General features: G+C 39.8%; 1 protein-coding gene across 7 annotated transcripts in view; it reads left to right on the top strand.

The window, feature by feature from the left end:
• The window catches only part of ZNF609 (zinc finger protein 609), a 103,596-nt gene that overhangs the window by 16,669 nt on the left and 71,379 nt on the right, over positions 1 to 15,548 (top strand). For 5 of the 7 annotated variants that reach the window (XM_061595804.1, XM_061595800.1, XM_061595801.1 and 2 more), the window contains one exon: positions 2,893 to 3,774. The exons of 1 other annotated variant lie outside the window; for it this stretch is intronic. In XM_061595804.1, the coding sequence (XP_061451788.1) occupies positions 3,025 to 3,774 (750 nt within the window). In that variant the 5' untranslated portion in view covers positions 2,893 to 3,024. The remainder of the gene's footprint in view (positions 1 to 2,892; positions 3,775 to 15,548) is intronic. One more of the 7 variants, XM_061595805.1, reaches the window with a different exon arrangement.

The following is a 15,548-nucleotide window of genomic DNA, read 5'->3' as shown; positions in this document are numbered from 1 at the left end:
TCAGCTGGAGAAATAAAGGCTTAGTGACAGTATCTTAACAAGTCAGGCAGCCAGATCATTCCAGGGAGGCAGGTAGCACTAAGCTGTGGGTTAGTGCTAGAGGGAGTGGACAGCTGACTGCAGCTTCTGAAAGCTGCTGCAGATTCCACAGTTGTGTAACATTCTCCTGATTCTGCACTTCCTTTACTGTTTAGATGAGAAGTCACTTTAAGGGGAAAAAAAATCCTGCTCAAATGCCAAACCTTGGTTCTCCATAATGACCTGTCAGGGAGCAGGTTGTTAGAAGTAAGGAGCTAGGGATTCTCTAGACAGTAGATTGGAAAATAGGTTGGCGACCTTAGCCCTTCAGATGACTTAGTCTTTGGCATGATTCAGTGTACCTGTTTCTGCATATATGCTGTCAAGCTGCCTTTTAAGCCTCTTTTAAAATCACTGCTGGCTTTAAGTGCTTCCCATATGTAAACATGCAGATCATCAGTCTCTTGTGTTCAGCATGGAGGAGCAGAAGACAAAAACACTTAAAGGAGAGCCACAGCTGGCGGGGCGGCCATTGGTTTCACAGGAGCACCTGAAACTACTCGCTGCTGGGGAGAATGCTGTTTCGTGTGTTAATTATCTCTTGTAAATATAATTGCCATATAGTTATCTTGTGGGCTGACTGGCTTACTACTTTGTAGCCTCCAGGGAAATATCCAGTGTATTGAATCTTCATGAAGATACTGTACCGTGTTTGATTGCTTAGTAATTGTAGCCTAGCATAATGGGGGCAACCATGATGCATTCCATGCATTACTGCTAGTGTATCATTGGCCTTTACATGCTGCTTGTCTGCATAGCTCTGCCTATCCTTTCTCCATATGAACCTGCCCAGGCCATATTCCATGCATGCCTTCTCCAAGGGATATTTAGAGGGTATCAGTAGAGAATGGGTCTTTTCAGTTGTATTGTGCACTCATACACACACACATGCACACACATGCGCGTGCGTGCGCACACACGGAAGCTTACATGGCACCAACATGTCATCTTTTTGGTGCCAGGGCAAATACATTTTTATTCTTCCAGGCGCTTGGGCAATAATACTGTTGTAGTTTTGCAGCTATTTTTTTGATGTTCATCCTGTATTGGATATGAGAGGATATTCTTGTTTTATAATTGACTATTGTGTATGGACACTTAGTGTGTAGTATTGTTTTACTGGATATACTTGCTGTGTATTTTTTTTATTTTACCTTTGTAAGTTGCTTTTGAGACTTACTCGGTTGTGGGAAGTGACAAATTAAATTAAGAAAAATAATGTAACTACTTATCTCTTGTAGCCACCAAACTGCATACATAAATTTGGGTTTTCTCTTCTTTCACTATCAGTCTTCGATAAAAATGTTGCTTCCTAGAGCATTGATTCCTACTTTCTCTCCTTATGGCTGGCTGTCCTTTTCATTGTGTGTGTATCTGCCTGTGAACAATTTAGTATTTTGCAATGGATGACCACAAAGCCGTATTCTCATGAAAAGCTGTGTAGCACCAACCTTTAAATACTTTATCGTCACCTCACAGAATAATTAGTTAAGGTTAGCAGGGTTCAGGAATATATACAGTTCTTTAAAAAGGAGAATATTTCCGTTTACTAGACCTTCTTGTTCACTTAAATGCTATTAGAGTCAAAATGACTCCCATCCCCAGGATGCCTTTGTCATAAGAGAGGAAGATCATTTCCTCACTATAAAGAAATGCTGTGATAGCTGAATCTAGTCACTAGTATATGATGGTGGTGTGCCTAATGAGGGTCTGTTAAGTAGCCTTCATGCAGAAGAGAAATGAATATTGTCCAATCCTTTTGAGCCACTATGTTTTTTTACATAAGAGTGTGAATAGTACAGAAGCAAGATTCTTAGCTTTAACAAAAGAATGATGCACACAGAAGGTCCATGGTTCAAATGCTGCCATCTATAGTCAAAAGGATCAGGCAGCGATTGAGGCAAAAGGCTTGCTCTCCCTGGAATCCTAGGGAGCTGCTGCCAGTCAGGATAGACAGTACTATGTTAGATAGGCAAACAGTCTGACTTGGCACCTTCCTTGTGAAATATTGGTTCCCTTTTCAACATATAAATTCAGCTTAAAATTATGACTGCTTTGGACGATGCCCAGTAGACAATTTCTTTCCAAGGCAGTAAGTAACTGTAGTCCTTAGTTACAAGGTATGCTTAATGCTTTGTCTGTTTAGGTGAAAATTCACTTTGAAGTGGGTGACATAGTAAGGGGAGGGAAGCTGGCCTCCATTTCCCTTACAATGAGTAGTGCAATTAGAATTGGTACCTCGACTCTGAGAGAGTCATGGAGCAGAGAAAGTTGATGTATCAGGGTCTAGTATTGGTTGAACAGTGCCAGCTGACCAAGAGCTTTGCAGAGATGCTGAAGGAGGAAAGGGATAATCCTTTGAAAGACTAATGTAAAAGATTTTCAAGGGGTGTGACAATGTAGGGAAGATTGACAAATGGCCCATTGCCTTGGTATCTTGAGATTTGTGGTTGTTTTTCTGTGGTGGTGTGTTCATGCCCATTATTAACTTTGGTGCCTTAATTTGTTCATAAAGAAACTGGTGTGGGGAGGGGAGCTGCACTCTACTATACTTTTACCCCTAGTAAATATATGGTATCATTTTACTGATTTTAATGTCAGCATTGGGACATGGCAGTGTAGACCCCGTGACATTAGTGTAATGCTAAATGAGGAGTGCAAGTCTGGGAGCAAATAAGTATATCCTCAGCTTATCTGCATGTCCATCCTTATGTGTCTGCATGTGAACATCTTCCTATATTTGTTTGTATACTGGCTCTTGGTCCACTTGCTGAGTAACTGCAATGTAATATCCGTTCTTGCTTTTCCTTTCAGCAATTATGTTGTCACCTGGGCGCACCTTGATAACTGGAGGCTTGAGAACATAGCTGAAGCTGCTACTTCATACCCAAAGGCTGAGGGAGCAGACAAGAGGCTTGAACCTTGAGGTGGGTCGTTAACTCTAAGATGTCCTTGAGCAGTGGAGCTTCCGGAGGGAAAGGAGTGGATGCAAACCCAGTTGAGACATATGACAGTGGGGATGAATGGGACATTGGAGTAGGGAATCTCATCATTGACCTGGACGCGGATTTGGAAAAGGACCAACAAAAATTGGAAATGTCAGGCTCCAAGGAGGTGGGGCTACCAGCACCGAATGCTGTGGCGACACTGCCAGAGAACATCAAGTTTGTGACCCCAGTGCCAGGTCCACAAAGCAAGGAAAGCAAGTCCAAATCCAAACGGAATAAGAGTAGCAAAGACAGTGGCAAGGCTGCCCCAGGATCCTCCCTGTTCACTCCAAGTGAAGGGACCAGTGGCAAGAAGGAGGTTCAGGGGCGACCAGGCGATGGCGTGAACTCTAGTGGCCTGGTGGCTGCCATTGCCCCAAAGGGCTCTGAGAAATCAGCCAAGGCTTCTCGAAGTGTGGCCAACTCAAAGAAAGAGAAGGAGGTGGGTTCATCCAAGAGTAAGAAGGAAAGGAGTGAGGGTGTGGGTGCTCCAGCAGAAAAGGAGCCCAGTGTACTCCAACCTCTTGCCTTGGCTGTTAGGGTTGGTCAATATGATGGTGGCCAAGGATCAGAGCCTGTTGCTGCTGCTGAGCAGCTTGGAAGTATAGCTATTGACACAGGATCTGCGCTCAATCCTTTGGGAGTTAAGACGGAGCTGGAAGATGGTGACAATGAGTGCCGACAGCTAAAAAAAGTCAAATCAGAGAAGGTAAGATGTGGACTGATGGCTGGGCTTGGTAGAATGCTGCTGCTGGAAATTATCTCCCCAGTGATGCCAACAACCACAGTGTTCTTCTCTGTTGTAACGAGCATGTTTTGCCCCATAATGTGATGGCCTTGTTGTCGGCCAGGAGCTGAAAATTAAGATAGATTCTTGCATTTCACTGGGAGTTGGCTGATATTAGTACCAAAGAAGTAGAACTGGGAAAGGATGAATCTGCTGCTAAACCTAAAGAGCTGATTTTGCTCTTTGAAAACTAGCAAAAATAAAGTATTCCGTGGAGAACGCAATGACTGTGATGTGTGAGGAGTAGATTGACCCAGGGTTTGCACAGCATGGAGATGCATCAAAATACATGTGGTTATCACATGTGTATGTGAAACGTGCAGTTTCCTACATGAGAATTATATCCATATAAAAATGAATATATGAAGTGGTCCTTGGAAACGTTATCTGTTCATAAGGAAACAAATCTCCATTCATTGTGTGACAATTTTTCTGTATGATCTTGTCCAGCAGAGGCTGTGAGACCTCTTCAGATTCTTGCTCAAGGTTATTTATGGAAGGAGTGGTTTTCATAAGGGCCTGGGAAGTTGGGTCACAACACAATTTCCAAATTTGTTGGCTACATCTATCTCCCATAGTTATACTCGCTTCTAGAACTCATGATTTGCTCCATGTTGGGTGCTTAGAATTGGAGAATCATCTCTTTGTCCATTCTTTTCTGCTCTTGAACCAGAGTTGGCCAGAAAGTAGTCCATAGTCACTTTTCAGTGGAACTCCTAAGGCCTGTTTCCCTGCATTTTTGTCAAAATAGAATTTAAAAATGCTGAATTGGTGTAGATGTTAGTCAGACACCAAACTACTTACCTTAAGCAAGAATTCAGACTCCAGATCCCATAACATAGATGTTATGTTCTGTTAAAAGGTTGTGTGCCCTCTTGCTTTGTAAATTTTAAAACAGATTGGACCAACCCCAGGAATTCTAATTAAAAACAGAAATGAGCAAAACTGAAGTCATCCTTGTGTTGGCCAACCTTTGTGTTAGACATCCAGCATTAGGATCAATTAGCTTAGTACAGTACCAAAATTAGTGATGAGATGATAGTACTGAGGAAATGTTAAGCTGTACTCTCTAATATACCATCCCAGAACCTGTGAGGTTAGAGAATAAATTGGTATATTTGGGTCCTGCAAGTAGCTGTGAAAGCAGTTTTGAGTGGGTCTCTCCTATTCCCAAATGGAATCCTGCCTTACTTGGATTATGTGGATTCAGGATCCTGTACTGCCTCCAATCTGCTTACAACACCTTAGAAACAGGTTGGACTGAAAGGCTTTTGAAAGTTGTTCAGTTGGGCAGAGGCTCTTGGCTACTGTTGTGTTCATCCTTGTAGTTTCTATGACAAATGCTTTTAAAGGAAAATTGGATGTCTCCTTGTTCTGCTGATTGCCCTGTCTAAGTACTGAATAATAAGTAGACAGCGTGGCTGTATTTTTGAGTTGCTGAGTAATTATCTCTTCCCAAGAGTGCTGCATTGTGCCACTTAACCATTCCCACCAAGGCCCTGTGCTATGAGCTGCTTTCTATGCTCACAAGGGTTAGAGAACCAAGTTCCTAGTCAGTATATGCTGATGTGATATGTATGATGGATTCAGAAGGTAGAAACACTCTAACCTGCTAGGGATGACATGGATGTGGCCACATATTGTAAACTTTCATTTTGCTTTGGGAAATAAGATTTGGCTTCTCCCATTGCACCCTGGTTGATCTGTTGCTAGCCAGTTACCAAACAGATTAATGTCTTGGCTTCCTGTTGTGTTTTTATTGTATGGCTTCTCTTTGTGGTACTGTAGGGACCTCTTCTGTTCTATGACAGTGGCTTATTATCTCGTTCAGGTGCTTGGAGAGAATGGAGTCACCTCTGCCAGAAAGAACAGAAGGAATTAACAAATAAAACTCCTTGGGGGGTATTGCAAGGTTTCAAACGCACACTCTATGCCTAGAAGCTTGTGTTGCAGTATAACATTATAAATTCCTGCTACTGCATCCTTCCAACATACCTATAATATACACTTGTCTGTAGTCAGATGCTTAAAACAATGAGCACAGATTCTGTGGAGGAAAGGAGCAGGGTTATGGATTGTGAATAACACTCCAATATTCATGTGGCCTTTTCAGGGCTTTTTCCCTAGAAAATGGTTATGACTAGTGACTTTTCACGGGTCAGATCTGTAAAGTTGATGATGCTGACCCTCCTGATTGCCCAATTATTTCTAACTGGCTCCTGGAAATAGCAAGGGCTTGTGTGACTCTCCAGCGCTGGTTGTTTGAGCTGTGTGACAGTTCATTGGCTCAATTTTGTATGTTAGAGATAGAAACTGAAATGAAGATACTGATGTGGACAGGAGGAAAAAAGAGTGACTACATACTTGAACAAGAATGAAAATATAAGACTTAGGTTTACAGCGAGGAGAGAAAAATCTGGAATGATTTTTTTTTTAAAAAAAACTTGTTTTCATGCTGTAGTGGATTGTTTTTGCTTTTAAAAAAACTATTCAGTGTTGATTTTCTCTGAAGATCTGTCAAGGTTCATCACCTTCGTATCATGGATTTCATGGCAAATGCTGTTTGCAAAGAGAGGAGATGTGCTCTGGTTTTAAGTGCTGCAGCAGGCTATTCATAGTTAGTAACTGAAATCTCTGCATTTTTAGGATACTAGTGTAAGCAGAAAGAAAAGCAGAAAACATGTATTTTCTTATTCTGTTTCCCATTCTGTGGGGCAGAAAGCACTTAGGTGGGTTTACACAGACTAGTATGTAATGAAGGGGGTAGGTGGTTTTGTGTGTGTTTTAAAAATAAGGGAAGAAAGAGGAGCTCTTTCACGTGACTATTTTACTGTCATATCACAGAACTAGCTTTAAATTGCTTTCTTGGTAATGATTGTAGATTAGGGATTTCTTGAATTTGCACCCCAATATTATACGTTATTTGTACACATCGAGAGAGACTGGCTTGTTTTCCTCCCCACCCTCACGTAACTAACTTGTTTGTGCAGAGAAAAATAATATCAACAAATGCATAATATGTGACATCTAGATTCCAAGACTGAGCCAGCTTCTGAAACGAATTCTAGAACTCTAAATTGGCTATCCCTGTCAAATTGAGCATGGGGCCTGGTCCTTCTCCTTTTTATAGTTGTGAAAATGGCAAGCATCAAGCCTAGTATGCTCTGTATGTTAAATAAATCCTGTATTTTTATATCTTTGTAAAATGGGAGCAGCAGTATTTGGAAAGCCCACCACTTTCAGGTGTTCTTGCAGAATCCTGCCTTAACCCTCAGTGAACATATACTAATGTGCAGATAGGTTGGGGAAAGAATAGCAGAAGGTGCTTGTGACTTCCTAAGCAACTTAATTATTTTATTTTATTGGCATCAGACTTCCTTTGCTAGGAAACTAATCAGGGCAGATTGGTTTAGCTCTTGGAAAGTTTGAGAATACAATGAAAGCATAGCATGGGATTAAAATCCATGCAAAAGACAAGTGGAACCGGGTGCCTGAGCTGGAAGTGGGAACAGACAGATGGCTTACTTTCCCACTGCTTTTATAAAATGTCTCTTCATGGTGAAAATTGGGGTGAGAAGATCTAGTATTTACAGTTTATTTGGGGGGGAGGGGTTGTCGCAGAGTTTATCTTCAGTAATAAGTGAAGTCCTTGGGTTTTGCAGCCATAAAAATTGCAGTGGGGGCTGTGGTGGGAGATTGATGAGCAGAGAACTATACCTCACTCTCTTCCCCCCCCCAAAAAAAAGGCTGGAAGCATATGTTATTAATACTTGACCTCTCCTCAAAATTTATTTATATAAAACTTTATTGCAGACGCTTGGCAAACAGCATAATGCACCAATTGGCTGTATGATGGGTGGCAGTGCGTAGGTAGCATTCATGCCTAAACCAGTGCTAGAATAGGACACATCTGTTGGCACCTGTAGGATGAATGTGTTTTCCAGATGCTATGGTTGGTTTTTCTTATTTGTTGCAACTATAGTTTTCTGAAGACATCAAGTTTGATATTATGCAGGAAATGATGCTGCTCTGAAAATGAAGGATGAGGAAATAGGCTTCAGTGGAGGCAAACTACATATATTAGCAAACAAACAAGGGCCTCCCTACACCATGTTTGCCTTGTAATGTAATTGGGTATCGTTCTGCTTTCCCCATCCAGCAGGACTCTTAAGGGAGGATGACGTCCACTGGGGAGTGGGGGAAATGGCTGGATTGGAATTTGCAGGGGAGACTTGGCAAGTGTGGGAAGAAATTATCTGCAAGCTCCCTCCTCTTCATATTTACATTAATTGGTAGACACCTGTTGAGAAGTACATGTTCATTGGTTAATTTTTAGTTCTGCCCTGAGTCCATTGTGTGTTATCTCTGCTGTAATCTGCCCTATTGATTACTTGCACCTTGGTGAGGAAAAGCTGTCTTGGAGGGAAGGTGCTTGATTTCTAAACGTAACGCCACTTCAGTGCTTCAGGTTTTTCCTTCTGTCAGCTTGCAGACTGTGCAGCTGGCAGCTGCTGATTCTCTGGCTGTGCTGCTGCTTTCTCTGATAATAGCACTGGAAATGGCAGCAGCTAGCCAGCTACTGTAGTGCTTGCTGGAGTGGGAGGTGCAGCCCAGCAGACTCTGGCAACTCCATCTATTGTCTGTGTTCTCTGCTGTGCCTGCCTGGTTTGATGCTTGATAAGTGGAGGTGTAGAGGTGAGCAGTGGACTAAATAGCTTCTCTGTTTCAGGTCTCCTCTGGTTTTGTTTTGGTTGAGCATTTATTGTTGAGGGTTAAGGGTATGCTTCTCTGACATTTGGGGTACTAATGTGATGCAACTCTGTGCAGGAAAAAGAGGCTTTAAGAAACCCCTTGTTGAGAGTGTACAATAGGCAGCATGTTCCAGACACAAGGCTCTGAATGCATCCTTTTTACTGTCACAGGCTGGGGAAATTCATCCAAGTGGAGTAATTAGATTGAGATCCAGGAAGACTCACCAAAAAGCCCAGTCTTGCCCGGTCTTCAACTGGGATTTTTCATTTTAACCATCTGTAAGTTATTTATAGGCTTGGTCAGACAGTTGCAGCAAGCCTCAACCTTGCATATTCCCCCTCTTCTATGTGTATGAGAGGAAGAAGCTTTCACAACAAAGTGTAGTTCCCATTATGACTGAGAATTGTGGCTTGTTTTAACCAAAGTTAGTTAAAATAAAAAAGGATGAAATGCAAACAAAAATGTATTTGCATTCAGACTGAACCACAATCTAATGCAACAGGCACTAGTTGCAGCAAGCCTTGGGCTTTCATGCTGTCCTCCCCCCCCCCTCCAGTGTGGCTGGGAGGACTACTTCGAAAAGTGTCCAAAGTGTTTACTTTCTGTTTTAGTTAACTGCATTTGTCTGGCTTGACAAATTTTGATTAACACTAACAATGGTCAAACTTCAAATCTGGATTATGAAGCTGAACTGTTTAACCGTAGCTAGTGTTAACTGCAGTTCCAGATCTTTTTTTTTTTCATTAGTTTTTATTCAAATTTTCAAAGACAAAAAAACAAAACAAAACAAAAACAATTAAACAATAAAATAAAATGTTGACTTCCGGTTTGTCGCAGATCAGTTATAAGTCTACAATATATAACAACCCTATCTCTAAAATTATATTATAAAATCACTTTCCTCCAGTAGTTATCTTAATTAATCCTCAAATCTCATAAACATTATTTTATTCTTTCCACAAAAAGTCAAAGAGAGGTTTCAATTCCTTGAGAGATATATCTTTCAATTTTTCTCCAAATAAACATGTCGCTTAATCCATCTAATTCAAATCTGTTAGGCCCAATAATTTCAATAGCCATTCTTCCATTATCTATATTAATTCCATCTTCCATCTTCAATAATCCTGTTAAGTCCAGTAATTTCAGTAGCCATTCTTCCATTATCAGTATCCCATAATAATCTTGTCATAGCCATAGTCCAAGTAAACATATCAATTAATCCATCTAGTCAAATCTGTTAAGTCCAATAATTTCCATAACCATTCTTCCATTATCAATATTAATTCCATCTTCCATCTTCAATAGTCCTGTTAAATCCAGTGGTTTCAGTATCCATTCATCCATAATCAGTATCCCATGATGATCTTGCTCTCATAGCCATAGTCATATAACAAGAGTCTGATGGGAATTTCCCCCATCACAAATATGTCCTTGCCATCAATTCTGAATATGTTGTTGAAATATTGTTGTAAAGTCACATCTCTGCTCTGGGTGCATCTCTGCTCTGTCACATATTTGTAGTTAATTCCATAAATTTTTTCTATGTCAAGCCCCATCACATCATTCCAGTCAAGAATTCTGAATATGTTGCTGAAATATTGCTGCAAAGTCATATCTCTGTTCTTCTTTTTTACAAAATGCACTGGCTCATCTCTTAAGAGTTTCTCCACTGTCACATATCTGTAGCCAACTCCATAGATTTTTTCTATGTCAAGCTCCATCACATCATTCCAGTCCAGAAAATTATCCAAGACATTGATAACTTTACCACCAAAATCTTCATTAATTTCTTCAGAGACAACGTTGAATTCCAAACAGTAAACTTTATTTCTAACATCCATAAACTCCAAATCTTTTTCCAATTTCACATTTGTTCCAATCTCCAGGGCTTGTAGCTTCCCTATCCCATCAAACTCCTCTCTCACAGAATCCACTATTTCTTTAAGCTCCTGCGTCATTTTATTAAATTCAATTTTCATCTCCTGTCTACCCTGTCTTAGGGTTTGTTTCGTTATCTCAATCTCATCCATTATTTTCTGAAACATAATTTCTTCCATGGTCTCAATCACTTTCCTGGCTGCCATTCTTAAAACCACAGAAACAAAAATTATTTCAGCCACAATTGGGTTAATATTCCAGGCTTGCTTATATCAGTGTAGACAATACAGCCTGCCTTATCTCTATGTGTTCAGGAATACAAAACAAACTTAGTTCCCAACATCAAAACAATTAGTGGCGTCGTGAACAAGCAGATTCGTCAAAGTGAAATAGACCAAAATAAAATTAAAAAAAAAAATCCCCCCCCCTCCTCGAAATAGAAATCCCTCTTCCATTGGTATCTTTAGAATGCACCTCCAGGACAGCTTTTTGCGATAAACAAAGATAAGGTTTTTCGATTTCTTTCCTCCTTAATTTCGTTAGTGAAAGAGAAAAGCCATAACTCACCTAAAAAGTTCTTCACAGCTGATTCATTGACAAATCTCTTTTTTTGCTGCACCAATTTAAATCAAGTGAAAAAAGAAAAAAGAAAGAAGGATGCTTATCTGCCTGTTAAAGTCCGTTATTCTTTAAAGAAAAGATAAACGTGTCGCTGTAATCAGCTAGAGCTTGATGAAAGTCCGTCCGGCATTGCAGTTTGAACCTTCTCTCATAAATAAATGAAATCCAGTCCTCCCCACAAAAACAGGCTTTGTGGTTAATCTCTTATGTTTCTCCCTGCCCGGGAGAAAATCTTTACCAGTCAAAAAGAGCGTTGTGACTGATTTTAAAGCTGAAAAAGCTTCTTCTGAGACAAGAGCTCAGCTCAGAGGCAGCACAGGCAAAGCAACCCTTCCCGGAACTGCAGTTCCAGATCTGAGTGACACAGTAAACCATGGATAGCAAAAACTGACAGTAAGAAGCTTCCAAAGTCTTCCTGGCCACTTGGGAGGCATGATGAGTGATGACCTTACAACAGTTGGTTCATGTTGCAGTTTATATGTAATATAGAAGTAGTAAAAGGAAACAGCATCTTCTAGGTTAACTAATACTTTAAATTTGGTTTTCCACATGAGCTGTTGTAGCTAAAACATTCATCAGCTGCAGGAATGGATAGAAGCAAGGTGGGATAGTCTATTACAGACAGATAGAGTAAACATTGCATTTTCATTTTAAAGAGAATCTACCATACATCAGTTCAGTTCTGTTCCATCCACTCAGATAAGAATTGTTATTTTATATTTGTTATAATTCAGAAATTTTATTTTGTTCCTTAATTAATCTGTACTGTATAATATTTTAAGTAAAGGTTGTTAAATATATATATAATCTACCATATGACTGGTGTTAAATATAGCATGCAAAAAAATGGAATGCAACTACAAACCATGTATCTCTGTAATGTTGCAGAAAGCATATAGTCTCTGTTCAAAGCCAGGTTGACACAATCAAATTTCCATATTTGTTTTACACTCTCATATTACGTTTTCCCTTGCATTTATTTCTCTTTAGAACAGCTACTCTGAAGTGTCAGACTCATGCTGTAGCTGGGGAGGGAGATGGGGCCGCCACCATCCTTAGAGCTGTGCTTTGACAACCCCACTGGATTTTGGGTGAGGAAATTGTCATATCCCATGTGATCTTCGCCATGCCCCCTCCCTAGTAGGTTTTCGCCAAGGATTAAAAACGTGGCTGTTTCAGCGGGCATACAGGATTCCTAGGTAATTTTAGTTTATAACGTACAGATGTGGGTGGGTTGATTATTTGAAGACTGATGTTGGAACTGTATTTATATGTTGTATCTTATTTTAATCTATGTACGCCGCCTAGAGTGGCCGTTCATTCGGCCAGATAGGCGGCCTAAAAATAAAAATTTATTATTATTATTATTATATTTTTAATTTGTGACATAATAGACAATGACAATCTCCATTTAAAGAATGATAGCTTGTTTTAAGAACAGGAGCAATTTAAGAATAAAACCCTCTGAAAAATTCAGTGAATAAGGCAGGGTGAGCCCACAAAAGTTAAGACTTTCCCTGACTGAGGGTGGATTTTTCATGATCACAGTCGCTGTGTAATAAAGTTATCCTGAAAAGACCAGCCTGTATAGTAAGTAACATGATCCTTGAATAGTTAAATATTAGAACTTTTTATTGTGGGCTAGAGTTAGATTCCACCCTTTGGACTTTCCTTTGTTCCGTTTTTTCAGTCAGCAATAAAGTGTGTTTGTTTGCCTGCAGTAAGAAGTAAGAGTTTGTTTATTCTGCAGTTATAGTAATGAGCAGAGTAGGATTGAGTGCTTATTGCTAAAGGGTGAAATAAAGAGATAACTTATAGTGATCTGAAAAAATGACTACCTTAATTTACTCACTCTACTCACATTCATAGTGGCTGTTTTTTCTTATTTTTCTTTACTTGACTGCAAAGGATGAAAACAGCCCTAGAAACATTGCTGTGTACACTACAGTTAGTTGGCTGGCCACCTAGGCTGTCACTCAGGCCTAAATGTCTGGTATTCCCAATATATGCAGCTCAGCATGAGGCCTTTTCAGAGCTTCTGTATAGAAAAATCAATCCACCAACCGGTAAAAAACAAAATCTAGTTGCTTTCTACAACTAGTTTCCAATTGCTTAGTTAATCCTTTATATAGCAGCCAATTAAAAAGTTTCCCTTGATTGTCAAACAGGAAGGAAAATCTGAAGGCCTGAAACAAGACTAAGAAGGAGGGACTCTCGAGGAGTTAACAAACACACCCTAAAGTATTTATTTTCTCTTTGCCCTTCCCTAAACTTGTAGTATCAACAAGTTTGGTTTTTAGGTGGAATCTAAAACTGAGATACCTAATCCAGCATCAAAGCCAAGTTTAGGAGTCCACTGTAATTCATTTCATAAAAATCAGACCACAGGAGCAGACCACAGCAGAAAGGGGACTGTAGCTGTAGGCAAAGTCAAGTATTCCTGGGGATCTCTCAAAAAAGGGTGAGACAATTCAACAGTTTAAATGTCATTCATGTAAGTTAACACACTCTCTAGATGGAGGAGGAGTGAGGGGAAAGGTAACTGCCTTTCTCTTCCCCTTGCCTGGCCCTCATGTCATCTCCACCAGTGAGGAGAGGGGATTGACTGGTGCTGTGCACCTTTCCTGCCCCCCTGCCCCCCCAATTGCCCCACCTAACATGGAAGGCTACTACGTGGCTTTAGGTCCAAAATGCTTACCGATAGGCTGCCTAATTTTGTGTGTGGCTATCTTGATCTTTCCATTAAGTTGGGCTCCTTTGTCTGACATACATACATACATATTATACACACACACACACACACGCTGCCAGAGAGTACATGATATCAGGTTTATACCACTGGTTGATATGCAGGTATATGCACCTTGGTTGGGACCACTAATTGCATTGCTGCTGTTTATTAGATGAAGGGGCACAGTTGGCATTTGGGTCTGGTCCTTAGCTCCAAATCAAGTTCGTGTCTTTATTTACTTAAGGTTAGGGAAACGTCTATATGCATAGAGGCAAATTTACGGAGGTAAATGGAATGTAAGATAGTGGAACAGAAACCTGTACTAAAATTTTGATTTTGTCATGCTGGCTTTGGACAGAGGCGCAAAGTTTTATGCATATTACAGAAATACATACTGTAGTTGGTAGTTCTGCTCCATTTTTGCATACTGTACATAATTGCATACGTTTTCCACTTTGGATCATCAAGCAAAAGGCATTTTATACTCCCAGGCATTTTAATGTTCAATGTGTTTCATTTAATGTTTTTCATTTAACTTGTTGCTGATTTTATTGTAATTTTATTGTAATATTGTATTTTAATCTTGTTTTGTTCACCGCCCAGAGAGCTACTCGCTATGGGCGGTTTAAAAATGAAATTAAATAAATAAATAATAAATAAATAAATTTGGATAGTGTTGAGAGACAAATAAAACAGTAGGACCCTGTATGTGACATATGAGATCCATCACTGTTCAGAACATATTTTTCATGGCTCACATGGACACCAAGGTAAGTTATTCCTGGATCAAATAATTAAGCATACAGATAACCTAATAGTGAACACTGTTTATGAATTTTAACTTCTGACAGTGTAGGTTTGCTAAATCCTATAGGTTTTCTTACTTAGGCTGGATGTGAGAGTTACCTGGCCTGGAAGGAAAAACTTGGATGGTGAGCAAAAACATTAATTAGTCGACAGAGGGCTTGATCAAAAGGAACAGGCCTTACTAATAAATATTAATTGTAGTGTCATTTACATTTCAGCTGACACAGTTAGCGTGCTGGGAGTGAAGTTGGGTTTTTAAAACAGCGAAACATGAAGGCTTCCTCTATGGCAAATGGATTAAAAAAGTAAAACACAGATAATCTTTTAATAGTACACAAGTCTAACCTTTACATTGCAGGGAGAGTCACATCTCTTCCTCTGCTGGTGAAGACAGGAGGGTTTGGAGATCTGGTAAAAACAGACCCAAAATAATGGTGGTTCCGGATGCAATATGTATTTGGAATATTGTCCTCTCTAGCCCACTCATGCAGAGAGTTCAAGAATGGCCTGCTCCTGTATTTATTTATTTATATTTAAAAATATTTATGGCCCACTTTTCCTTGTAGCCCAAGACAGCTTACACAAATATGAACTAGGGAATTTAGTTTATAAGTTTTGATATAGTCTGACCTGATCTGCAACATCTGGATTACATTCCAGAACTTGTATTATCCACCAGCTCTCATTTGATCTGACTCAGTTCTCAGTTTTTTTAAAAAGATAAGGACATTTAGAAACATACATTTTAGAGAAAATAGTTTAAAAATGTATTTGAATCTATAACTGTGAACTTTTGTGCAGATTAAAAAAAAACTGGATTAATGTAGAAACAGGATGGGGCGGTGGAAGTGACATAAACAGAAAGTAACTGATGCACCCATTCCTCATATGAACTTGCCTGACTATT

This window comes from Rhineura floridana, chromosome 14 (genome assembly GCF_030035675.1).
Source record: "Rhineura floridana isolate rRhiFlo1 chromosome 14, rRhiFlo1.hap2, whole genome shotgun sequence".
NCBI lineage: Eukaryota > Metazoa > Chordata > Lepidosauria > Squamata > Rhineuridae > Rhineura > Rhineura floridana.
Note: the sequence above shows the minus strand (reverse complement) of the source record. Positions and strands in the feature narration are given on the sequence as shown.